The sequence below is a fragment of the Natator depressus genome, chromosome 1, assembly GCF_965152275.1.
Source record: "Natator depressus isolate rNatDep1 chromosome 1, rNatDep2.hap1, whole genome shotgun sequence".
NCBI classification, from domain to species: domain Eukaryota; kingdom Metazoa; phylum Chordata; order Testudines; family Cheloniidae; genus Natator; species Natator depressus.
The window spans coordinates 56,901,172-56,928,134 of record NC_134234.1 but is presented as its reverse complement, the minus strand read 5'-3'; the positions used below and the strand labels follow the sequence as shown (position 1 = coordinate 56,928,134).

General features: G+C 41.2%; 1 protein-coding gene across 1 annotated transcript in view; it reads right to left on the bottom strand.

The window, feature by feature from the left end:
- Nucleotides 1-26,963, bottom strand: part of KPNA3 (karyopherin subunit alpha 3) — a 76,431-nt gene that overhangs the window by 21,950 nt on the left and 27,518 nt on the right. Inside the window, exons 3-11 of the mRNA XM_074960550.1 lie at nt 14,518-14,607; nt 14,216-14,245; nt 14,074-14,126; nt 13,885-13,980; nt 9,740-9,825; nt 4,520-4,606; nt 3,964-4,133; nt 2,753-2,797; nt 560-691 (exon numbers count right to left, since the gene is read on the bottom strand). Of these exons, the coding sequence (XP_074816651.1) occupies nt 560-691; nt 2,753-2,797; nt 3,964-4,133; nt 4,520-4,606; nt 9,740-9,825; nt 13,885-13,980; nt 14,074-14,126; nt 14,216-14,245; nt 14,518-14,607 (789 nt within the window). The remainder of the gene's footprint in view (nt 1-559; nt 692-2,752; nt 2,798-3,963; nt 4,134-4,519; nt 4,607-9,739; nt 9,826-13,884; nt 13,981-14,073; nt 14,127-14,215; nt 14,246-14,517; nt 14,608-26,963) is intronic.

The window sequence follows — 26,963 nt, the reverse complement described above, 5'->3', positions numbered from 1 at the left end:
GAAGGCTATGGAAATTATATTAAAAATATCTACATATTAGAAAAGAATTTAATCTGAAGAGTTTCCTACAACTAAACTAGGGCTTGACAGACCTTTCAACAAGACCATAGTGACCTGCACAGACCTATATCTATACCAAAAACCTTGGATTAATGTATCAGGGCCCAATCCCCCAACATCACTTCTCACCCTCACTACATCCCCAGTTCACTACTTACCATCACCTCCTCCCACTTTAGGTTTGTGTAGTGTAGACATGGCAATTTGCATTAGCTAGCAGGGGGTTGACCTTAGGAGAGGAAGCCTTGGACTAACCCCCACCAATAAACACATTAAAATACAAGTTTCCCCATCTACACAAGGATAGTAACACATTTCAAAAACATACCTTTTTTCCTAGTAGGGACACTGCCTTTGGGATCCTTTTTTAAATCTAATTAACTAACATGATTGTAAATGCTAGTCTCACCACTCAAACTTTTTTTTCCCCGGGACACATGGCACATAACTTACTAAAACTATTATTCAGTGCCATCAAGAAAACAAAAAACAGACTTACTTGAACCTTAACCTCCTGATGGCTCAGAAGGGGAACTAGAAAAGGTACAACGCCTGAATCAATGACCATCTGTATCTGTTCATTACCACCATCTGTTAGGTAGGACAAAGCCCAAACAGTGTCCACAAGAATCTGCAGGAAGCAGAAAAGAACAGACAGCTTATTCACTGAGTGTAAGACTGCATCTGAATTGTGTGATCAACACTCCACAAGTCTTTTTTAAAAAAAAGCATGCAATTTAGCAATAGGGAGAGCTCAGAAATGCTACCAGGAGAAACAGTTAGCTAGAATGTTATGATGGCAACTACAATGGTGAAATAGATGCTCATTTGTTCCATCAACAGTTCAAATGTGTCACATGTTCTCTTCACAAACTTTGAGGGGGGGAGGTTAATTAAAAAAAACAAAACACTTTTTGGGGTACAGTTGGGCCTGGTCAGTATTTCAATGGAAGACAATCAAGGAAAACCTAGGTGATGAAGTAGCCGTAGTGATTCTGCAGGTGGATCTCTCTTCCCTTGAGACAGTACTGAACCAATCCCAGCACTTTCCGAGGATGACTGCTGGAGTTACTATCTGTTGATTAAGACAGAAGTTGCCTTATGGTCATATTAAGAGAGACCATGTGTTGGTTTTAAGAATTGAGCACTGAGTCCAGAGGACTAGTCTAATTCCGATCTAAAATTCTCACTGCAATTTTAGTTAGAAGAGGTCTTATTCACCTCCTGTTCTAAACTGTTGTGCAATGTTACTTGGTGCTTTTAAACAGCTGCTGCAGTCTATCTGAGACTGCTACACTGCAGTAATAAGTGAATTTGGTAAACATTTAGTAATAAGTGAATTTAATCCTAATTGTGAAGGATGCACGAATATAGGTACACATATTAATACACTGGGTTTATTCTGGATAAAAGATTATTTATATTATAGATGGAGCTGGTAGTGACCCCTATTATTTAGGGTGCCTAATACTTTCCATTAAAGAAATTCTTGCAACCTTTTGTTTTTGAGAAGCTCTCACCTCTCCAGTGCTTGCAGAAGACCTTTGAAATTTGGCTGAGAAGTCTTACAGAACTAGAGAAGTTTTTTTTTTGACCCCTGAATTTCTGTTTAGGTTTGGTTGAGTTATAAACTGTAAAGTCGCAATTTCCCATCTCTCACTTGTGTTCCATGCGAATGTTGACAACATGCTAAAACATTAACTGAACACGAACATTCAAAAGAGCCAGGCCCATTGTCAAAACAGCGGCAGCACCTACACATCACACTGTGCTAGGGACTGCTGAACCACCTCCCAGACTCAACACATAGCCCTAATGTCCCCTTTCTCCTACCCTCCCCCAGGGGCACGAAAAGGGGTAAGAAACTGGAGCTATCCCAAGCCCGGGGGGGGGGGAGGTGGGGGGTGGGGGGAGGGGGCCACACTTCCTCCTAAGACCCAGCACATGGCCCCAGAAGCCCGTTCCTCCCTTTGGCATAGCAGTTGTGTCCTGTGGCCAGGTAATGTAGTTATTTCTGGAGCTCAAGTGTGTGTTGCAGTGCTGAAGGTTTGGTATTCAAATCCTAAAGAGGATGAATGATGGATTGTTTCAGTTGCACAACAGAATTTACCTCTTTGCTTTTTAAAAAGTAGGTTTTTGTAGACAATTTCCTAGGTTAAGTTATTTAGATTGCAAAGTCAAGCACTCAAAAGTTAGGAAATTTAGGTCAGATTTATGCCGCCCTTGCAAATTTAATTCTGCCCCTTTCTGCATATCTTATGATACAGTCTAATTACATGACCATAACTGTATTTCACATCGGACTTGTGCTCCGTACATTTCATAAACTGGACACTCAACAGGCAGAATTAAGGGAGCACAGGCAAACGTAAATCTGGCATCTCACAAATTTCAAGTGTTTGACTTTGCAACCTACACAGTTAACTTCTGTGTACATAGTTACTATGTAAAGGGTAAAAAGGTTCTAAATTTCAGAAATAATGTTTGTGCTTCCCCTTTTACTCTCCTGTTGACCGGAATCTATCATTATGAAAATACTGACAGTAGTGTGTTTACTTAATTATACTCAGGTTAACATACAAAACAAGTTTACCATTTAAATACAATCCATAAACATTTTTGTCTCTGGAGAAACAAAGAAAAAATATCCAAATACTCAAAATTTTAAGGTATTTGTCTTGTTTTTACTTACGTTTATATCTGTATGGTATATAAGAACACACAATGCTGGCAAAATCTGAAAAAAATAAACTATCAATAATTAAAGTGGCACCTGTCCATCACAAAGTAACATCAGCTGTGTAAAAGCAAGTTACAGTAGGAGATGTAGAACAGTATGGTTTGAGGATTTATTCATGTATTATACACCTATGTTTCCTAACAAATGGCATTCACTCAAACGTCATAAAAAAATTAAATATTTTGCAGGAATTTTGTACAAATGCAAAATAAAGTTGCAGCAGTGCTATACTTTAAAGGAGAGTGAGAGAGAAGAGAACATTTTCAGGGAAAACAAGCAAACTTAATGGGAAGTTACTAGGATCAAGATAAAATGGTTTTTTTTCACACGCATTTGTGCAGAGCCAGAGCAAAGTCACTCTTACTACAATACATAAACGCTTGTTTGGTAAATTCTCACTTTTAAACCAAAGTATTCTGCTTGTACTGTCTCTCAATTCTGAAGTTCCATCGTATTTCATTTTGCACTAAAATGATACTTCAAACTGCTTCAAAGACTATAGACATCAGAATATATTTTTAAACAAAGTAGAGCTTTAAATAGGTTGGTAGTATGACCCACAGTAAAACAGCATCCCTCTTTTTACAATTGGCAGAAACTGTCTTCAAGTCTGCATCCCCCTCCCCACATATATCTGGGCAGTCAAGTATTTTCAGGTGCTTCCGTTTTAAAATGGGGACATATCACTGACACTATATATTTTGATAAGTACTCAAAACTTAAATATATATTAAAATGACACATCCACTTACTAATTTACTTACATTTCACATAATTAGAAGTAATTTCATTTGAATAGCTATTTGTATGTACAGAACCATGTTTGTAGTAGTCTCTTGTTTGGTGGAAGTATGAAACTGCAAATTAAACTAACTCTGCAAGTTAACACTTTCTACAGTCTTCACTTTTTAACAGTCTATTTCAACATATTTTCCAAAGACTAATTAGTGAGTATTCACCCTCTCAAATGGTATAATTCGCTTAGTTATAACCTCCAATTAGATTACATAAATAGACCACTTTGATACTTCTATTAATTGGTAATTGATACCAGGCAGTATCATAAAACATGCATTACTTTGTAGCACATACAGCAGCATAAAAAAAATTGTCCTGTAGCCCAAAGATAAGGTGTAAAAATCAGTCCTATCGTAATTATTTACCTCCTGAACTGTCTCCATAGGCGGTGGGGGGTCCTTATTCCTGCAGAGATTTACAATGACCCATGTGACGTTCCGAAGGAAGGTGATGGGAATGGAGGGATTGATGAAGGACAGAAGAGGTTTGACAACTCCCAGTGATATGACATAATCTCTACACTGAGGACCATCACCTACAGAAATGAAAATTGTTTTAAAAAAAATTACATTAAAGATGGAAAACCTTGAAATGTATGCAATGACTTATGTTGGGATACTGATATTCTATGTTTCCTCACCAGAAGTTTAGTACCAAAAGCTGTTGTTTAATACAAATATTTTAGGAGGCATAAAATTTATATTAAAATTTCTTAGGGCAAATGAAGTCACTAACTCTCCAAACTTAATAATTAGTATATACATATGGATTCTTGCCATGTGGAAAATTATATGAAACCAGAGAATACAGAGGAAACATAGTCTCATATGGTAATGCCAATGTTCAAAAGTCAGAATCTAAAATTCTTATGTGTCCCCTGATTTAATTTCAAGTACCTCTGAAAATACAGTTAACACTTACCTATAATATTTCCAAGAGCCCAAACAGCTTGCTCACAAACATTCTGATGTGGTGAGTGAAGCAGTCTCAAAAAGAGGGGTACTGCATCTATAGAATGAAAAGATTCGGCTCTGTTAGTGGAACACAAAAGAAACTGTACACATTATTTTAGTCTATTACTATTAAACATTTATATAATTCCATAACTTTGCCTGACATTAAGACCTCACAATTTAAGTTAGCACTATACATAAATTATCAAAAATGTTTCTTTTCAGAAAATAACCAAATGTTACACAATGATCCCTGCACCTAAACTCCCCTCCCCTCCCAAAAGGTGGGAGTCAATACATTTAAACAAAATTTTAAGTTAAAGGTACAAAGTCCAGCATCCTGGAAATTGAGATCTTCCATTTACCCATAAACCAGGTGCATAACCAGAGCAGAAACATAAGCTTCCCATGCTGCCTTGACAATGTGCTTCAAAAACCATGACCTGGAAAAACCACCTCTTTAAGAATTCATATTGGTACTATTCCCCCTGAGGCATCCACTTCCCCTCACACAACCCATTCCTTGAAAGCATGAGGAGTCTTAATGGAAAACTTTTAATTTGCACACTGTCATACTTTATCATGTAGTCCCATCAGGCAAACTAAAACTGATTAATAAGCTGGTGAATGAGTTAGTATTTTCTCCTGTGAGTGCTGTAAACATTAAAATACTAAAAGCTAAGAAAATTAAAGTGAGTTTTTAAATAGAAAATTTGCAATATAAATTTTTTTTTAAATTTTATTATTAGTGGACACAACAATTATTTTATTGTTGATAATTTAACATGAGGTAGTAGTAAACCAAAAAATCTGAACAGCTTAATGAACAAAATCTATGGAAAAATTCCATGTAGTTAAGACGAACTGCAAATGAATTTGTTAAAGTTGCCTCAAGATTAGTAACAGTGCTCAACGGATATGAGGGACATCTAACACACTGACACCTAAAAACTTCACTTCCCTAGGGTGCTGTGACATTCAGTCCTACCTGGATCACCTGGTCCTACTTTAATGGAATATTCTTGCCTGCCTTTCTTTACAATCAATGGCTCAATGAAAGAACTCTGCTGGAACACAGAGCCAGCATGTCTGGATTGGGGAGGATCAAGTAAGTGTTTTTTCTTTTGATAGCACAACTTTTGCGTTTTTAGAAGTGGGATGAAATGTTTCACATCTGCCCTCCAACAGAAGGTGAATTTTTGCAAAAATCTGTTTAAGTAATTAAAGAACAAAATTAGAGGGTTTTTTGTTGTTTTTCCCCCAAAAAAGTGTAGAGTTTAACTATACTTTATTTTCAATAGAGCTGGAGCAAAAATAGCTGAAGTTTGACTCCCGGAATGGAAATAACTCCGAGGACTACAGACATTACTAGACTTGGAAAAAGACAACTGAAGAAGTAGTAACTGAAAAATCACTGAGCACACACAGTTGGCATCTAAGTCTCGCCCTTTTTGTAAAATCACTGCATATACTCTGTCTAGCCTGACAGCAAACAGCCTGTTGGGATAATTTGCATGAGCATTGTCTCACTGAATAGTATCAAAATCCTTGAAAAAGCTGTTTTAGCATTCAGACATGAGAAAAACTGCAGGTGCAATCCTGGGATTTTATGGTTTCTCTGCAATTTTGACAACACTGCAAATTCTAGACTTGCATTTCTCTTTTCCAAACTGAAGAGTCCCTGTCTTTTTAATCTCTCCTCACATGGAAGCTATTCTATACCCCTTAATCATTTTTGTTGCCCATCTCTGTGCCTGTTCCAGTTCTAATATATATCTTTTTTGAGATGGAGAGACCAGCACTCAAGCAGTATTCAAGGTGTGGGTGTACCATAGATTTATATACTGGCATTATATATTCAATTTTATCTATTCCTTTCCTAATGGTTCTTAACATTGTTAGCTTTTTTTGACTCCTGCTGTACATGGAGCAGATGTTCCAGAGAACTAACCCAATGACTCTAAAATCTCTTTCTTGAGTTGTAACAGCTAATTTAGACCCCATTATTTTGTATGCATAGTTGAGATTATGTTTTTCACTGCGTATTACTTTGAATTTATCAGAACTGAATTTATCTGCCATTTTGTTGCCCAGTCACCCAGTTTTGTGAGATCCATTTGTAGCTCTTCAAAGTCAGCTTTATACTTCACTATCTTGACTATATTTGTATCGTCTGCAAACTTTGTATCGTCTGCCACATCACTGTTTACCCCTTTTCCAGATCATTTTTGAATATGTTGAACAGCACTGGTCCCAGTACAGATTCCTTACAGGGCACCACTCTCTCCATTGTGAAAACTGACCATTTATCCCTACCCTTTGTTTCCTATCCGTTAGCCAGTTACTGATTCCTCTTATCCCATGACTGCTTACTTTGCTTAAGAGAATTTCATGAGGGAGCTGGTCAAAGGCTTTTTAAAAGTCTAAGTACACTATATCCACTGGCTCACCCGTGTCACATGTTTGTTAACCCTATCAAAGAAGTCTAATAGATTGGTGAGGCATGCCTTCCCTTTACAAAAGCAGTGCTGACTCTTCCCCAAATTGTGTTAATCTGTATGTCTGATAATTCTGTTCTTTACTGTAGTTTCAACCAATTTGCCTGGTTCTGAAGTTAGGCTTACCAGCCTGTAATCGCCAGGATTGCCTCTGGAGCCTTTTTAAAATATTGGTGTCACATCAGCTATTCTCCAGTCATCTGGTAACAGAGGTTGATTTAAATGATAGGTTACATACCCAGTTAGTAGTTCTGCAATTTCATATTTGAGTTCCTTCAGAACTCTGGGGTGAATACCATCTGGTCCCGGTGACTTATTACTGTTTAATTTATCTATTTGTTCCAAAACCTCCTTTATTGATACCTCAATCTGGGACAGTACCTCAGATTTATCATCCAAAAAGAATGACTCAGGTTTGGTAATCTCCCTCACACCCTCTGCAATGAAGATCAATGCAAAGAATTCATTTAGCTTCTCTGCAACAACCTTGTCTTCCTTGAGTGATCCTTTAGCACCTTGATCATCCACTGCCTCCACTGATTGGCAGGCTTCCTGCTTCTGATGTACTTAAATTAGTTTGTCTTTTGCTAGTTGCTCTTCAAATTCTTTTTTTGCCTACCTAAATATACTTTTACACTTGACTTGCCAGAGTTTATGTTCCTTTCCTTTTTTCTCTCATTAATTTAATATTAAAAATTGATCGGGGGATTTATGCAATGTACCTTTTGACTATGAAAAGCAGTTCCTAGTGGAAGGACAAGGGAAAGTTAAAAACACCTTTTCTTTGATATTCTGAATATATTTGTTAACTTAAAAAAAAAAAAAAAAGACTCCTTGGACTTAATTCCTTTCTACATCTTGTCTGCCACAAGCCTGGCTGGCCTTTCAGCTGCAGCTTGTGGCTAAACCACCACCGTCTGCTGAAAATATCTAATTATGAGACTAATATAGCTACCACCCTCTTACCCTCGCCCCCCACCAAAATGCAAAGAAAGAAATGAACATGGCTGCTGAGACACAAGCTGCAGCTGAAAGGGTAGCTGGGCTCATGGGAGATAGGCAGGGAGGGGAAGCTTACAGTTACCATTTTTACCCCTTCCTTCCCCCTTTTCCTCTGGAAGGTACAGGCCAAACTGCAGGAAAGTAATTCAAATCCTTCAGTTCCCATCCCCCTCAACCTCACATTCAGTCACATCTAGTCAGCTATTCCCTCCATATCTTTGCCCCATAAATAAATAAATTCTAGCTCAATTAATCTCTCCACACCAAATTCCCCCCACAAAATTTATTCTCCCACCAAGCCAATTAATGCATCTCTTCTCCTAAACAAAATTAATGCTGTCTTCCAAATTACACTGCATGCATTATCTGCCCCTCTAAAAATCAATAAAATCATCCCTGTTTTCACCTCTTTAAAATAATCAATTATTACAGGTCCCCATCTCCTTTTTTGCCCCTTTTCTGGTGTTCTCTTCTGATTGCCAGCAGCCTTCAGCCTCCTAGCTCCTTCTGTACCTAGGCTAGAGCAAAATAAAAGCAGAGCCTCTTTCCTTCTACAACAGCAGCAAGGCACCCTTTGTTCCCTCACTCCCCATCCCCCTTAAAAGAGCAGCAGCTCAGAGGCAGTTTTGCTTCTTATTCCCCCTCTCTTCCTGTGGAAACAGCAGAAGCTCCAGACATTGCACTTTTCATTCTCATTTTCTCTCCTGAAACTAAATATAGCTATTGACACCTGAGTCACTTTCCCTTCCCCTCGCATTAAAAGTGCAGTAGACACCAGGACTGATCCTACCCTTGCATTTTCCCTGCCAGGTATTAGCTGAGCAGGACATCCAACCAGATTTTGGGAGAGGACATGTTCCCCTCAGGCCTCTCAGTGGTCAGGTACATGAAACCATTTATTAGGCTGTGTCATATGTACGGATTTCCTATTCTTATTACTCTGCTTAAATACATAACTTCATATATCACTGCTTGACATAACACATAAAGATGTCATAATGAGCACAAGAATTCTAGATAAACTGAACCTGTGCTCATGTTAAAGCTGCTATTGAAATCTTCAACAATTACATTTCCTGACTAACTTCAACTGTGCAACCATGACGCAGCTATCTGTATTTAAAAGCATTTTTAAAACTATAACATTTATAGCATCTTTTTAAAGTAGGAATAATTATTCATTAAGCCTTCTGGTTCTAGTCCTGTGGAGAGTAATAGCACTCAATTTCACGAAATATCTTTTCAAGAGTGACAAAGAATTAACAGTTTCTGTGATGCTCATAAGATGACTCTTCAACCTTCCATACTCAGGCCTCAATTTCCTAATCACAGAATATCCGAGTTGGAAGGGACCTCAGGAGGTCATCTAGTCTAACTCCCTGCTCAAAGCAGGACCAATCCCCAATTTTTGCCCCAGATCCCTAAATGGTCCCCTCAAGGATTCAACTCACAACCCTGGGTTTAGCAGGCCAATGCTCAAACCACTGAGCTATCCCTCCCCCCAATAATACTAATCCTTGTTGGGAAATACCTTAAGGGTTATAAGCAAAAGCATGACTATTATTTCTAGCACCTTTCTACTAATTTCTTTTTCATGGTTTTAATATAAAATTCCAAATGGAGGACACTTTTCACCTTTACCCAGCAACATCCACATATCCCAAAAATGAGCAACTTTTAGCACTTACTTGACTGTACCACAGCTTGGGTCTGTGCAGAAGTGCCCGATGCTATGTTAGTCAGTGCCCACGCAGCTTCAAATTGTAATGAAGGACTGTAAAAAACAAACAAACAAACAAAATTAAGTCAAGCAGTAATTTGAAATGTGCTTGTTAGGCTATTATATGGTTGCCCTCTACTGCTATTAGCTGTGTATATATATAGAAAGTGCAGAATTTAACACTGTGCTTTGTAGTTAAAAAAACCCAAACGACTAGTCATTTCAGAAGTCCTGAGAAGTTTAAAGGAACAACAACAACAACAAATTTACACAAGACTTTTTTAAATACTAGTAGTTGGGTTTTTTTGGGTGGGTCTAGTAAGCATCCAGAGGTCAGAATGGGGGGAAAAAAAAGTATACTTCCCAAAGCCTCATCTACTACCTACCACTGCTGAAAACAAGCCAACTGAGTCTGTCGTCCCCCCCCACAACTGAGGCACCTCCCTATATTTGATAGATCCACACACACTGCAGAGCCCACCCCACACACAGCTGATACAAATACCCCTTCCCCTAAGCTTTGGGAGGGAGGAGAGACCAGCACTAGGTGATCTCTGTCCCCATCTGAGGCCTGGGGGGAAGGTAACATCATTGGGGGGGATCTTCACTGGGTGGGGAGTGGAAGGGCAGGAGCTGCTACTCCTCAGCCTGCTCTGACTTTGCATGCTCTAACCCCATGCATTCCAGTGAATTGGAAGGGAGCACTAGTTGCTCCACATGCTATGGGACCAGCTGTTAACCACATGAAGCAGCTATGATTGGCCTGTGGAGCTGACAGAGGTCGGACAAGAGGGTGACAAGCGTGCAGAAGTATGGGACTGTATTTGCCGTTTCCAAAACCTGCAGGCATTTGTCTTACATATCTTTAAGATCTGCAACACTCCTCCCCACCACACATGCTATACTTATTGTATTGATCACCATGTTTCTAGCCAGGGATTCCATCCCTGCCATGTCACTCCTTAATTAGTTGGAGAAGTCCATTATCTTTCCCCAAGGGATGAGTGTGCTGCCTCTGCAATTCTTATAGCCCATGACAGGGCCCAGGGAGCAAATATCAGAAAAATAACCAAACTTCTTCAAATCCCCCCTGCCCTTGTTGAAATCACTACATAAATTCAGTCCGAAGTTGTTGGGTTGGGGGGAGGGGGGAGAATTAGGCTCAAAAACAAGAGTTTGTACACAGTTAAAGTAGATACTGACAATACAGCGGAGAAAATTAACCGTCATGTAACATCTTAAATGATCATACAGACCATTTCAGGTTTTAAACTTGCAACTGACGTCTTTTAGGGCTGGTCAGCTCAATGTGTTTGTCCTGTAGAGTAGGGTGAGGAAACAGAAGCGGGCTGCTCTCAGAACACCCATTATGGAATGCCCATAATCTCTTTGTGCAACAGAGTGAATATTTGAAAGCAAGATGCAAGGGTCCTTGGTTTTGCCACATTTTCAGTGGGGATTGCGGGGTTTAGTTTGTTTTTTTCTATAAGTGGTAGAAAAAACATTGGTTGCATTGGCTAACACGGTGTTGGTAATTTCACTGTAAAATACTGTAAGTTACCTAGAACAGCAGTTCTCAAACTGGGGTCCGCAGACCCCTGGGGGTCCACAAGGATACTCCAGGGGGTTTGTGAGTCCTGTCCAGCTCCAAGGGGGTCCGTGAGTCACGTCCACGGCCACTGTCCCCACTGATCAACTGCTCACCCTCCCTCCCAGTGCCTCCCGCACACCAAGGAACAATTGTTCAGCGGTGTGCAGAAGGCGCTGGGAGGGGGGTGGGAGGAGCTGAGATGGGGCGTGCTCGGGGACAGGCAGAAAGAGGTGGGGAAGAGGAGGGGTAAGGGCAGGAAGAGATGGGGTGGGGGCGAGGCCTTGGGGAAAGGCATGGAGTGGGGCCAGGGCCTGGGACTGAGCGAGGGTTGAGCACCCCTGGGGAAAATTAGAACCCGACTTAGGGGTCCATGAAAAATTTTAGATCAAAATGGGGGTTCTCGGGTTGCTAAAGTTTGAGAGCTGCTGATCCAGAAGATATTATATATTATATTCATTTTTTACATTTGCATATTTCTTATTTTCAAAAAGAAGAAATCTGAAAGGAAGAAAAGAAAACATAGCACAGTTTCAGCTTTGACTTATTTTTAGAAATATCCATCTCTAGATGGACTACTTTGGATGGCCTAACATAAACAGCTCATTTATGATCACTAAATTACAGAATAACTGGACCAAACAGATGGTCTGGTCATATAAAGCACAGTCCTGGCAAATATGTGAGTGAGTGAGAGAGAGAGAGAGCGAGCGAGCGCGCACACCTACAACGGACCCCGTTTGTTGGGATTAATGAAAGGACGAAGTTGCAGAATAAATTTGTCACAGTAGCACTGCAGTGTAAAAGCATCACAGAACTGGTCTGTCCCATATCACTGATTGCCAGTAAAATGCCATCACACCTCCACCAACGAGATCAGGGGAATATAAATAAAGCCTGTTAAAGAAGCTCTGTGGATCAATTAGGAATATGAGTGTATACAGAGTGTATGTATTTATTTTCCCTGAGACCACACATGTTGCATCTGACATGTGCCTAGCCAAATACACAGTAATAGTTTGGTAAAGAGTTGTGTGTAGACTGTGGTTAAAGGGAGTGATGGAGGGCTAGCATTTATACAAGGGGGCAGAATTAAGGTTGCAGAGCATGGTATGGTAGTTCTGATAATAGTAAGATGTGTGCCTGTGGGTGCAGGAGTACAGAGTATGTATTATTAGATGACTTAACTTTTCATTTCCTTACTTTCACTGATTTGTTTCAGGTATGTTGCACAGGTAGTAACCCTAACTGCTTCTTGGAGTTTTTTGTGAAATAGCTTCCTAGATATGTTCATTCTTAATTGGAGGTGGTGTAGGAAAAGAATGGGTATTGTGGACACAAAAAGGTTAAAAGAGCATCTGCTAACAGATAATAGCTGTGCATAATCGCTTCTGTTGTAAGAAAAAGTGACAGTAAATCATGGCTTCTGGTGGAGGTTTTACGTGCACCCAACCTCCATCAATCAGGCTTCTGTGCACTCAGTTCCCTATTCTCCCCATCAGTCAGGTCTGTATGTACAGTGCATAAAAACTTTCAATTAGAACACAAAGAGCAGCTAAAAATGATCCTAACTCCAACTTAATTTTTTAACTACCTACTGCATCAGATCTATATCCCTACTCAAATTTTGTAGACAATATTTAAAAAGATATGGATCACAATAAGAGAACTGCCCAAGAAAAATTTCATCCAGAGTCCAATTTCAAAGACTCCCTACTACAAATTTACGAAGAAGCCATATAAAAACTACATTGAAAATTCAAAGGACAAAAATCAACTGTGTGAAATGTCACACCGGTTGGACATCTACTTTTGCAGAAAAACGGGCACTGATAGCCTATTTTATAATGCAACACTAATTATGAAATTGTTACCAGGCATTTCTATAATAGCTGGTTTGCTGAGCAAGTCACAAGCAGGGCCTTGTGTATTCTATGATTCTGCAGCTGCAGAACTGAACTCCAAAATCTGTTTGCGTTAAAAATTGTTTCTAATTTATGGTTGCAGAAGTAACTTTGAAAACTCAAAGTGAGTGTAAACAAATGCAGTGATGCCTGCTTGAGAGTGAAGGAGTCTGAAAAAATAGCTGAGGGTTTATGGACTGCCTCAACTCCCCAATCAGAGCCATGGACTCCATGATTCTGTGATTGTGGAATCTGGCATTTTTCTAAGGTGCTAAGGAATTCACCATATCCCTCTGAACTCGCCCTGCTGTGACTTGCCTGCAGCTACCTTTTGTTCTCCAGCTTTCCCTACAAAGAGAAGTTAGATAGCAGCACATGCTCCCTGTAGTGTTCAGTGGAGCCAGAGCTGAAGTCCACATTGCAGAAAGAATGAAGGGAGCCAAAAGTGTAGGCTGGTGAAACAGGCAGCCAGGGGAAGAGTGCAGCAACCAAGATCAATGTTGCTGTGGAATTTCTGCCACAGCATACATGGGACATGGTCATAAGTTTGCATCTGAAATACTGCTGCCTTTTAATCATAAAACTTGAGGAAAGGGGGAAAAGAAAAAAATGTATACTTACTTATCATCCCTTTCTAGACAGTTGACCAGAATTGGTAAAATTCCAGATTTTATTAAGTCATCAATAGGTGGATTTCTGTCACTCGATAACAGTTTTCTGTAAAATTAAATAAGACAGATGAGTACATAACTTCATTAAGGAAAATTTTTGTCACAACTGTGTGCATGTTGCTTTTTTTTTTTTTTTTACCTTGCAGCTTGGACAGCACTCAACTGGATCACAGGGTTATCACTTGTGGCATTCTGCAATATACAAATAAAAAATTCAGAAATCCATCAAATGAGACTTAAATTCTGAATTCAAGAAACTGTAGATATTAAGTTTAACATACCTGCAATATAGCTTCTAGTGTTACATTTTGCTTGAAAAAAAAGAGAGATCATTTAGCAACAAATTACTAAAATGACATTTAATGCTGAAACATTGTCAACTAAACATCTGAATGATGGTGAACAGTGCCACTCCACTACTTCATTGGAGTTGTACCTGCTTGGATTTCCCTTTTCTGTCCATCTTTAGGCAATTTCAAAATGAACATAAGACTCAAACTCAAGGGAATAACAGAACAAACATTTTCTAGCCACTACCAAAGAAACTAAGTTTTAGAAGCAGATTCAGAATCAAGCAACTTACTGCTTTGAAGTCAGCATCAACATCTGAGTCTTCTAAACTTTCTTCTTGAGGGACATTTCTTTTTTTCAAAAGATGTTCATCTCTTTTGTTCTAAAGATATTAAAGACACTTTAATGCTTATCAATACAGACTAGTCAAACAGAGGTACTTTAAAAATATTTACATAAGATTGTTTACATAAAGAGATTTGGAACTCCAGACTGGTTTTACAGTAGGGCAGCTGTAAGTCACTCATTTTGTCTCACGCTAAAATAGATTTAAATCTATATATAAGCATGTATCTTGTGAACCATGACAAAATACTACAATCCATTGCATAAAATAGATAGTTAACACCTTTCAGTTGAAATGTCAATATTTTACATGGAGTTTATAGCACACATAGCTCTGCCTCAACAGTCACTTAAATTGGAAATGAATAATGATGTCCTAGTCAAATAAGACTAAAATTAGTTTGTAAATAAGACTATTACAAGCTGCTCAGATATCCTGATTACATCTATTTTAATCCTAGGTGTAAGCAAACATGCTCCAACACACTGGCACTGACAGACCCTGGTCACTGCAGCATTAACAACAGTTTCTACTTACAAAACAGTACCCTGCAACATAGTTATTTAGTAACTACTCAGAGAGCTTCTCTGACTAAGCAGCATTTTCAATGTTAAAGCATCCACAAAATGTTCACAGTCTGCTTAATCAGCTTGCTTACTACATTTTATATTCTAAGTTTTCTATCTTTATATGAAGAGGAAAAAACTCAAATAAAGGTTTTGACTATGCCAAAAGAATATGTTTTATCTGTAGTTGAGATTTTTATTCCAAGTTTGTTTATTCACCAGAAAAAAACTCTCTTCCACATTTTAGACATGGTGTATCTTCTGTACTGTGCATAGTTTCCTGCAACTGTACTATACTTCCATCTTCATTTTGGGTTAAATATTTAAAAAGCAAACTGCACTGTCTTAATTCCAAAAACTTTGATTCTCCATTATGCAAGCAAGCAAAGAAAGACACTTTCTCCCTTCCAAACGATCATGCTATGGTGTCACACTATACCTCAAAAGAGCACCCTGTAACCCTCATATTCATCATTCATATGTCATTGTGATATTTCATACAAAGCACGCCTTGTAAGATATCATATGAAAGGTCATGATGTGCTGAAACTCACTGTTCTGTCAAAATATGCATATCATTAGTGTGTATGAAATTATGAGATTCTGCTGTATGGTTACTGAAATATGTTGTGACTTTGGGAGTCACCCCTAGCTAGTTCTCCAGTGACAACAAAGGAGGTGACCCACACCCAGGTGGGCGTTAAATGACCATTAACCAGCAAGGGAGTTGTAAACAAGAGATATACAATTCTGTACGAGAGTTGCACAAGCATCACACAATGGGGACTGTTCAACTCTGTGAGGCCTTGTCTACACTGGCAAGTTACTGCACAGTAAAACAGCTTTCTGTGGTGTAACTCCTGAGGCGTACACACTGCCAAGCCATTTAGTGTGCAGAAACTCCTCAGCTGCAGCAAAAAACCACCTTGACGAGTCATAACCCTTAAAGCACAGAGGCTCCAGCGCTATACTGGCAGTGTAAACATATTACAGCGCAGAAAGCAATCAACTAGCCTCTGGAAATATCCCATAATCCCTCAAGTGGCCACTCTGCTTGTTATTTTGAACTTGGCTGCCCTGGAGGCATGCGCCCCTCCCCTTTCAAAGCTCCATTTCTGACAGCCATTGCATGGGGTGCTGATCTGCTCTGGGACAGAAAGCAAACCGTTAATGTGGAATGCTCCTACTGTTGAACACAGAGGCAGGTGCGGGAACGCGTGTCTATGTATGTGTATGTGAGAGAGAAAGAGAGATTGCTGTGCAGAGAGCTGGGGACGGAGGCGGGGGCTGTGGTTTCCCCCCTCCTCCTGCCTCAGAACTAGTTGCTTCCTGCAGCTGTCTGAACTTACAAGACAGTACGCTGACACACTCTCTGTCCCCCAAAACATAGTCTCTCCCCTCCATACACACACACACACACACACACTCCCTGTTACACACTCTGCCCCCCATACACTTGAAAAGCAGCTAACAATGTAGTAGGATGCCCATGGAACAATGGGATTGGGAAACCTGCATCATGTGACTGTGCCTGCCCATGAGGTACTGCAAATCCTTCCCAAAGCACCCTGTGGCCAGTTGCTCAGTGGGATAGCTATACACTGCTGTCTTTGCCCTTGCAAGAGCTTCTAATGTGGATGCACTCCACTATCACAAGTAGCAGTGTGGTGATGCAACAGCGGTTTAATAAAAGTGGTACAACTTGTGGTGCAGAAACTTGCCAGTGTAGACATCCCCTGATTTAGCAAGGCCCACCAGGACATGCCTGGGCTAGTATTTTCCAGGCATATGGACTGAAGGTATAAAATGAGACAGTGGCATCATGAGATTACCTTTCTCCTCCCCCATTTATGCTGAAGGAAACAAGAATGCTGGGAAGACAGACCCTAGAACTGAGGAGACTGGTCCCAGGCTTAAAGGGAAAGCCTGTGTATTAAGGGCTGTAACCTACCTGCAACATCCAGTGGGGCGAGAAAAACTTCTTGATGCAAATACTGCTTAGTCTAATAAGGTTTAGGATTTAGATTGCATGTTTACTTTTTATTTTCTTTGGTAACTAACTCTGACCTTTCATGCTTACCACTTATAATCTTTCTGTAGTCAAACTTATTTTAATGTTTTATCCTTACCAGTGAGTTTATCAAAAGTACTTGGGAAATCTGTTCTGTTTACAAAGGCTGATTCATGTCCACTTTCCTTTGACAAAGTAGTGACCTAATTAATAAGTTTGCACTGTTCAAAAGAAGGTCTTAAGCAGCGCATGATGGTATATTTCTGGAGTGCAAGGCTGGGGGCTTGGGAGACTTGCCAGTGTTTCCCTGCATATAGTTCATTAGAGGCTTGAAGAGTGTTCATGCAATGTAGCTGGGTCAGCTACTGCATGCCGGTGGCTGAGTGATAACTGCGCCTGGAGGTGTTTGCTGCTTGTCACTAGAGCAAAGCATTGTGAGAGCCAGCCTAGGTTAGGAGATTAAGGGGGAAACAGTAGTCCCACAGTTCGAGGTTGTACCCTGGGGATCCCATCACAGCTATACACACCTTACTGGATATGGTGACTGTGCCCTTATTTATGATGCATAAAGATAGTTCAGGCTTGATTTTATTTAGATGTTTTCTGTATTTGATTTTTACATTAGAAAAACCATGACATTATTTCCCTTTCTTTGGTTGAAGGACTCTTTAGACAACTCAAGTTGAACATCATCATAAGTTGTACATGAACAGAACAGCTTTCCCACTCTCCAACTGGGATGGGGGAAGAACAGTATGTTAAGGCTTTTCCAACCAGGGAACAAAACACAAGCCCCAAAAATGAAAAAACCCTCCTTTATGCATCACAGTGTTTTGGAAAAGACGTAAGTTTATTTTCCTCTGCAGTTCATGTGACACTACTGTTAGAAGACCCAATCCTATTTCAAGAACCAGGCTAGTTGTGCTTTGGAAAGCATAACCTGTATACATGTCAAACACAAATCAGGAGGCCTAGGACAGTTTTCACAAACATACTAACATGGTTTAATTTCTGCCCAGGCTATAATTCAGGGTTAAAACCCCCAGTCAGGTTTTATCTGCATTACAAGAACCATTCACCTACCAAAATTGTCTGCCACAGTAATAGGCTCTATAATGATAGAAAATCAAAAGCATGGCGGTTCTTGTACTGCAGACAGGCTCTGAGTGTTTAAAATTTTTTTGTGAGGTTTAATTGTGAAAATGTTAAAAATGGGCATTGTGCACACAAGCCATTTTAAGCACAAATTAAAGGACTGAGTCCACATACAGGCTTGTGTCAAATGTTTCTACGCTAGGCAAGCAACAAATGCCTATGGTGCTGCTCTTTGGATGAGTTAGTTTTTGACAAAGTATTTGCTTATATCCTTTTAAGCAGATACTAATACCACTCTGACTTGGTTTCAGCCTTGGCAATTCTTGAGTTGCGTAAATGTAACTGTCTTTCCTACTGCTTGTGTGAATCATGAGCAGCATGAAAGACCTGACTTGGGAAGGCTGTTTCCCCTGCTCAGTGGCAAGGACAGATCGTTTAGGGGATGTGGTAGGTTTCTCAGATGCCCTTTCTCTCTATCCTAAAGAGCTTATTCTTATGCAGGCTCTATGGAGTTGGGCAGTTCTAGAATTCTCTCCATAGTCATTTGTTGCTCCTTCAACCTGCTTCAGACAGGCACTAGAATGGCTAGGAGTTGGAGCCACAGTGTTCTCAGTTTCTGTCTTCACAGGGACCAAAAAATCAAGCTTGCTGTTGAACTCTGATGTGCTACCATGAGATCACCAGGCCATCTCCCTTTTGCATCCTCAGCATTAGAGAACTGCATTTGAGCTGTGTTGCTAACTCTCACAATTTCATAATTAATAATGAGATTTTGGCTCCTACTGGAGCCAGTCCCATGAGGACACAAGCAGCTCAGATCTTCATGTGATTTCCAGCCCTCTGCATGGGGGGGGGGGGGGGGGGAAGCGCACGATTGAGAGCAAAAGAGAAAAAACAACCTTCTGACTGGCTGCTTTTCCCATTTCCTGGGAAAGAGCAATCCAATCAGGGCTGCAGCCTGAGGCAGACAAGCCATTACGCTACCTCCAAACTCCTCAACTCCTAAAGGAAGAGGGAGCAGCTAACACCATTCTCACAAGAGGGGCAGAAGGAAGAAGCCGCAGAAAACTCAGTGCAGCACTGCTCCTCCCCTTGCCTGTGAAAAATGGGTCAGTATTCCCTCTGTTCCTCCCCTCCCCCTCTGTGCAACAGCAGGATTGGAAAGCGAAAGAGGATGAAGAACCCATGGAGCTGTCCTCCCTCAGGCCTGGAAAGAGAGAGAAAAGGGGATGAATAACCTGATGTTGCCCCACGAGACCTAGGAAGAGAGAGAAGAGAACCTAATTGCAACTACCCTCCCAGGCATGGGAGAAGGGGATCAAGATCCCCTGGCAATGCAAGATGTGCACTGAAAGGCAAGAGCCAGTTGTGTGGCAAATCACAGAATTAATTTTGAGTTTGGGGAAGAAGCTGGAAGAGTTCCTTCCAGGGGGGCCAGAATATTATTATTTTACAAATTTGGGTGGGGTGTAACATTCACACTGGGGCTGAGCAAGGGGAATTAAAAAAAGACCCACAAAATAATCTCTGAAAAAGAATTCATGATGGGGGGGAGGGGGGGCCTGGCTTGTGATTTTTGAACTTCTGGTTGGTAACACCATGAGCTACTCTTACACAAAACTTCTCTGTGTTCCAGGAAAGCAAAATAAACTCACTGAGGAAGCTGGATCAGAGGGACAGATATCAACTTTAACAAAAATCAAAAACAGCAAGCAAAGACAGGAGAAAGTGGAAGTAGAGGCAGGTATTTGGGAAGGCAGGTATTTGAGGAGGCAGGGGGAGAAGAGAAAGAGAATCAATTCATGCCAGTAATTCTTTTCTGTTTCAGTGACTACAATTCCAGTGACAGTGATCCTTTTCTGTGAAAACTGACACGCAGCAAGGCCTTCCAAGCAAAGCTTAAATTTTGGTGCTAACTGTAGCTCTTTCATAATATTTCCTGTAACTAAACTAAAACTTCCATAGGCGAAATCCTGCTGTATTATAAACACATTAACTTAATTTTAGGCCCACCCCCAACCTCTGACCAATGCAATATAAAATGGATTACTCTATACCTCACCCATACTCATGGGGAAAGCCTTTAGTGGCCCTATCTACAGTAGAGAAAGTTTGCAAAAATTCCCTACTGTTGTCAACACTGATACAGCCTCACCTATGGAAGCCTACAAGAGAGCAACCACCAGCAGTGTAAACAAGGCCACTGTGACTGAAATGCAGAATGCAGTGTTGTTGTAGCCATGTTGGTCCTAGGATATTAACAGAGACAAGGTAGATGAGGTAATACCTTTTATTGGAATTTTAATTTATATTTTATTAAAAGGCAGAACACAGATGAGAATTCCTATTTCTGTTCACTCAACCATAACTCCATCTCAGGAAGGTCCCCAAGTGCATTTAGACTACAAGAAACATAAGCAGTGAAGCTGTAACAGGCTTAACCTCAAGGCAGAGAAGTAGGCTATACTAAGACTCAACATTCCATACATTTTCTGGCCAACTTCTGCTGTGATTGTCCTTGTTAGAAGATGCAAAGAGTTGAGAAGGACAAACTATAAGGGGCACCAATAGTCGAATCTTTAATTAGTTCTGCTGCCACTTATCATAGACTCTGCAACTGAAACTTAAAAAAAAAAAAAAAAAAGGAAAAGGTTTACATACAGCAATACGGTAAAGAAAATAGCACTAAATGCAGCATATGCCTACTTTTCATCCCCATTGTGTGCCTCCAGTTTAAGGCCCCAATATAGCCACAATGCTTTGCTGAATTGGAGGACCTTAAGCAAAAGGCACATGATGGGGATGAAAAGTAGGCATCTGTTCTCAAAACCAGCCCTGAGTTGATTTCAATGGCACTTAAGAATGTATTTTGTTTCAGAACCTATATGCAGGAAAATGTAAAGGAAGTAAGAATTGGGAGACAACTTCAGAATTTTCTTTAGATGCTGATTTCTTTCAGGTTCTTTGATTCAAGAAGTTATAAACTAAAATCTGAGAATTCTGAAAACAATATTAAGAACATATTTGAATTAAGTTACCTGGATTTTCCCTTTCAGTAAACAGCTTGTTTTATTGCAAATTTGATCTGTCAGATCCTTCAAAATTCAAGCTGTGGATTGCTAGGCTTGCATCTGTCTCCTTTATGCCACTCCAGTGACAGGTTTCCTCATCAGGGAATCTCATGATGTTTGGGACTTACCCCACCAGCTTAGGGGTGGCACAGAGCCCTATGCCACCCTCCCACTCAGCCCCCAGTGTAGCGGTGCTCCCTGGGAAAGAATGGAACATGGCTGCAGTGGAGTGTGCTTTGAATACTCTGGGCTGGTCTCCAAATTCTGGGCCGTAAAGAAGGATACAAAAGTGGCTAAGGCCATATTTCTATCGCTCTCCATGTCTCAGGACCCAACTCAAAACTGGGGTGAAAGTCCCCCCGGTGTTTACACTAATTAGTTTTATTAATTTGGGAATGAGGATTGCATTAAAGTGTTTAAAGAAAACTATATATTTGGAGAAAATTAGATCTAATTTTCTCCAAGTGTTGCCAGAGAAACATAAGCTAGGAAGATCAGACTAGAAACAGCTAAAGAATTTAGTGAAAATGGACTATCTAAATTTAATGGTAGCAGAGGCATCTATTTTCTAGCCTGCAAAAACAGGACTGGTGATGGTAATCACTTATTTGTAGTGAGCAAAGTAGTTTTTTAGATGTGAAAAACAACGGTTACATACCATGCACTAACTGTGGCTCTTCTAGATGTTGTTAGTGTGAATCTCATGCACATGAGATCAGATTACTTTGAACACCAGTGTACACTGAGACCATGGAAGTGCCCTGTGACACCTCATGGTCCTGTGCAAGGGCATAAAGGAGAAGCACCCAGGATAATCCCTCAGTTTCCTTGCAATTCAGTCCCATGGGAGTGGAGAACTCCTAAAGTGAAGATGGATTGTGAGATCCACAGTGATTACAACTGTTTGAATAGCCTCAGTTACTGTAGGGTAACCAACTGTTGTTCTTCCTTTGAGTATCTGTCAGTTTAGATTCCACTGTTGGGGACTGGCAAGCAGCACTCTTCCTGGATGGTGGCATGGGGAGTATCAGCTCCATTAGAAGATTGTCATACCACTCCAAACTTGACATCTGCTTTGGTAGCTAAGTCCAAGGCCTAAAGCTTGATAAAAGTCAGTTGGTTACTCCACATTGCCACTTTGCAGATCTTAATTGGTATATTCCTAAAGCAGAACAAGAATATTACCTGAACTCTGGTGGATTGAGCTTTGATATTCAGTGAAAGAGGTACACCAGTCAACTAGTAACCCAGCAAGATACACTGTGTTATCCACTTAAATATTATTTGTGATCAGATGGCCTGGCCCTCTAAGCAGCCGGCTACAGCCAGAAATAAAATGGGAGACAGAATGCTTTGTTCTGTCAGTGTAGTAATGTAGCATACTGCTGAAACACCCAGTGTGTATGTAACTACTTCTCCCCTGACCAAGAGCTGGGTTTCAGGAAGAAAACAGGCAAGTTGATGGAATTCCATCAGATTCAGAGACCACCTTGTGATAAACTTGGTGTGAGGTTTAAGCACCACCTTATCCCTATGAAGTGTCGTGAAGGGAGGGTCACAGCCATAAGTGTTCAGCAGTTGCCCTTCCTCCTGGCTAAAACAACCACAGCTAGGAAGAGTCTTCAGAGGAAAAATAAGTTAGGAACACTTTAATAAGTGGGCTCGAAGGGCAGCCCATAAGTCAAGAGGATGATGCTGATGTCCCAGGCAGCTGCAGGTTCTCTGGTGACTAAGCATTTAACAGGGCCTTGAGGAAGTTTGATGCCATTAGATGAGAATCCAGAACAACTGTACAGGCAGATGGCAAGCCAAGTTCACTGCGAGATGAATCAATAGAAACTGAACAGGCTGGAACATTACAAATGCAGCAAGTAGTCAGAGAACTGCAATACTGAAGCTTGCATAGGGTTCAGGTGCTGCTGACCTGCACAAATCAGTTGCTCTTCCATTTTGATTAATAAGTTATCTGGTGGTGGTCTTCCTGCTCTGTATCAGGATCTCCTGGACGTGTCTGGAGCAGTCTATGTCTGGCACTCAACCAACAAACATCCAGGCTGTCAAGTGCCAGGAGTGTATGACAGTCTGGGAGCAGGATCGGCAGCTGAATGGACATCTGCAGCAGGTCTGTCAGCCAAAACTGCCTCAACCAGGATAGAGCCATGAGAAGAATAGTGGCTTTGTTTCTTGATTTTGGAAGTTACCATGAGTATCGGGGGATATAGATGGAAAGGCATAAAGGCATCCAGGACTCCGCTGCAGAAAAAAGGCATCTGGCAATGATCCCAGGCTCATGCCCTCTATGTAACAAACTGACACTTGGCATTGTCCTGGGTGGCAAACAGGTCTATCATGGGAACCCCTCTACGATGAAATCTAGGCTGTATCAGAGAATTTCATAGGGACCACTCGCGATTGGCTACGGACTGTGTGCTGAGGATCTCTTCATATTTGTTTGTTGCTGACTTCCACAAGATGAACTACCTGGTTATCCCAGGTCACTAGCACCATGTCCAGAGTTGATGGCCTCCTGACAGTTAGATAGGCGTGTCTCCCCCTGCTTGGTGATGTAGTGCATCAAAGAGAGGTTTTCCATCATGATCTACACTGTAGAATTTTGAACAGGAAGGAAGTCATGCAGACTAGCCTGATGGTCCTGCACTCCAGGACCATGACTTGGAGCCCCAAGTCTTCTCGGGACCAAGTTATTTGCATATGACGATTGTCCATATGGGCTCTCCAACCACTGAAGTCTTCACAGTGGAGGGTGAGAACTGCACCCCTCCCCACACATTCTTGGGATCCTTTCGCTATCATGAGGAGTAACTGGTTAGGCAGTACTAGTGCAGAAAAAGGATCTGGGGGGCTATAGTGAACCACAAACTGAATATGAGACAATGTGATGCCTTTGCAAAAACAGGTTACTATTTTGGGGCATAGTATGTAAGACATGGAAGAGGAGGTTACTTACTGTAACTAGGAGGTTCTTGGAGAGGTGTGGTCCCTATCTGCACTTGTGGGTGTACATGGATGCCATGTGCCTGAGTCTGGAAGTTTTCTCCAAGCAATGTCCTTTGACCCACCCACACACAGTGTCTCCCCTCATGCTAGCAAACAAGAGTATAAGGGGTAGTGTGGGTTGCAGCCACTCCAGTTCCTCCTCTTACTGCAATGTAATCAAGCCCAAAGCAGAGGGAAAAAGAGGGTGAGTAATGGAATACATATAGGGACCATGCATCACTAAGAACCTCCAGTTAGAGTAAATAACCTCCTCTTCTCCTTCAAGTGTATATTCTACACGTGGTTGACAGGTAGCTCATCTCGTGGAAGTCAGTGTATGAAATTTCGAAAGAGACAGTAGTTAAGGACAAAGAGGTAAACTGTAATTGAGATAAAATACAACATGGTTTTACAAAAGGTAGATCATGCCAGACCAGCCTGATCTCCTTCTTTGAAAAGATAACTGATTTTTTTTGTAGACAAAGGAAATGCATATAATGCATGGGACACTAGATGGGTAGAGCTCTGAGTTACTACAGAGAATTATTTTCCAGGTGGCTGGGTCTGGCCCATGTGCTCAGGGTCTAACTGGTGGTTGTATTTGGAGTGAGGAAGGAATTTTCCCCCAGGTCAGATTAGCAAAGACCCTGGGGGAGGGGAGGGTTGGCTTTCCTCTGCAGCATGGGGCCTGGGTCACTTGAAGGTTTCAACTAGTGTAAATGGTGGATTCTCTGTAACTTAGTCTTTAAATCATTATTTGAGGACTTTAGTAAGTGACTCAGAGGTTAGGGGTCTATTACAGTAGTGGGTGGGTAAGGTTCTGTGGCCTGCAATGTACAGGAAGTCACACTAGATCACAATGGCCCCATTCTGACCTTAAAGTCTGAGAGAATCTATACATGCCATGTGCCCGAGTCCAGAAGTTTTCTCCAAGCAGTGTCTGTTGACTCACACATGCACAGTGTTTTCCCTCATGCTCCTGAATGAGGATATAAGGGGTGGTGCGGATCAACACCACTCCAGTTCCCTCTTACTGCCGCATGGCTCTGCCTCCAGGCCTGGCTACACTCAATCCACAGGCCGACCGGGACCACATTGACTCCAGAGTTATCTTGCCTTCCAAAGTTCTTGCCTGGTGGTCCAATGCATCGAAGGTCTTGGTAATAACCCCCTTCACCCCTCCCCTACTGAGGGCCACCATTGTGACTTATGCCTCCCTTACATGATAGGGTGCCCACCTGGACCACCACACAGCCCAGGGTACATGGTTACCACAAGAAGCCAGACTGCACATACATTTGCTGGAGCTCGGAGCAGTCCACCTACCCTGCAAGTCCTTCCCCGGTGGAGGGATGCTGTATCTTCATGTACCCTAAGACAGTATGGCTTATGAAAGGCTTGATCAGAACCTTCCCATTGGTTATCAAACCCACACTCTGCTGGGACCTTAACCTCATCCTGTGAGCTCTCAGAGGCCTGCCCTTCGAACCTATGGTAATGTACGCCATGACCTACCTCTCCATGAAAGTGGCATTCGTAGTAACCATTGCTTCGGCCAGAAGGTTCACTGTGCTACTGGCCATGATGGCATACTCTCCTCGGACAGTATTCTACAAGGAGAAGAATAGTGCTTGCTACACCCCAAATTCCTCCTAAAGGTTGTCTGAATTCCATATCAACCAGTCAATTCATTTACCTGTGTCTTTTCTGAAACCCCATGTCTGTCTGAGAACAAGAAACTACACTTCCTTGACCTCAGATGTGACCTGGAGTTCTACCTGCGAAGAACCAAGACCATTAGAAAGTCTCTGATGCTCTTTGCATCCATAGCAGAAAGAGCAAAGGGCTAAGCTATAGCCTCACAGGGAATTACTAAGTGGGTCTTGGGATGCATATTGGAATGCAGTAAAACAGCAAAACTTACCCCTCCCAGGGGTGTTACAGTGTGCTCCACGCGAGTGCAAGCAGCCTCTACAGCATCTTTATCGGGTGTCCTATTTCAGGACATTTGCAAAGCTGCAACTTGGTGATCTAGCCACACATTTATGGCACACTGCACCCTGATTCAAGCGTCAGCTGTGGATGCAGCAGGAGGAAGGTCTGTATTACAAACTGTGATAAGTGGCAGGAGAACTAATTAAAGATTCGACTATTGGTGCCCCTTATAGTTTGTCCTTCTCAACTCTTGGAAGTTCTACATTGAGGTCAAACTATCAGGCTGGTAGTTTCCCAGAATACTTTTTTCTCCTTTCTTAAAAATAGGAACTATATTAGCAATTCTCCAGTGACAGGGTAGAACCCCTGAGTTTACAGATTCATTACAAATTCCTGCTGCTAGGCTTGCAATTTCACGTGCCAGTTCCTTTAATATTCTTTGGTGGAGATTATCTGGGCCTCCCATTTTAGTCCCATTAAACTGGAATACATTTAGGGACCAACTCCCAAGAAGTAGTAAATGTTCCACTCTACTTGGGACTGATGAGGCCGCAGGTGGAATTCTGTGTCCAGTTCTTGACACCACAATTTAAGATGTGGACAAAGTGGGTAGAGTCCAGATGAGAACAAAAAATTATAACAGCTTTAAAAAACATGACCTATGAGGAAAGATTAAAAAACTGGGCATGTTTAGTCTTGAGAAGAGAAGACAGAGGG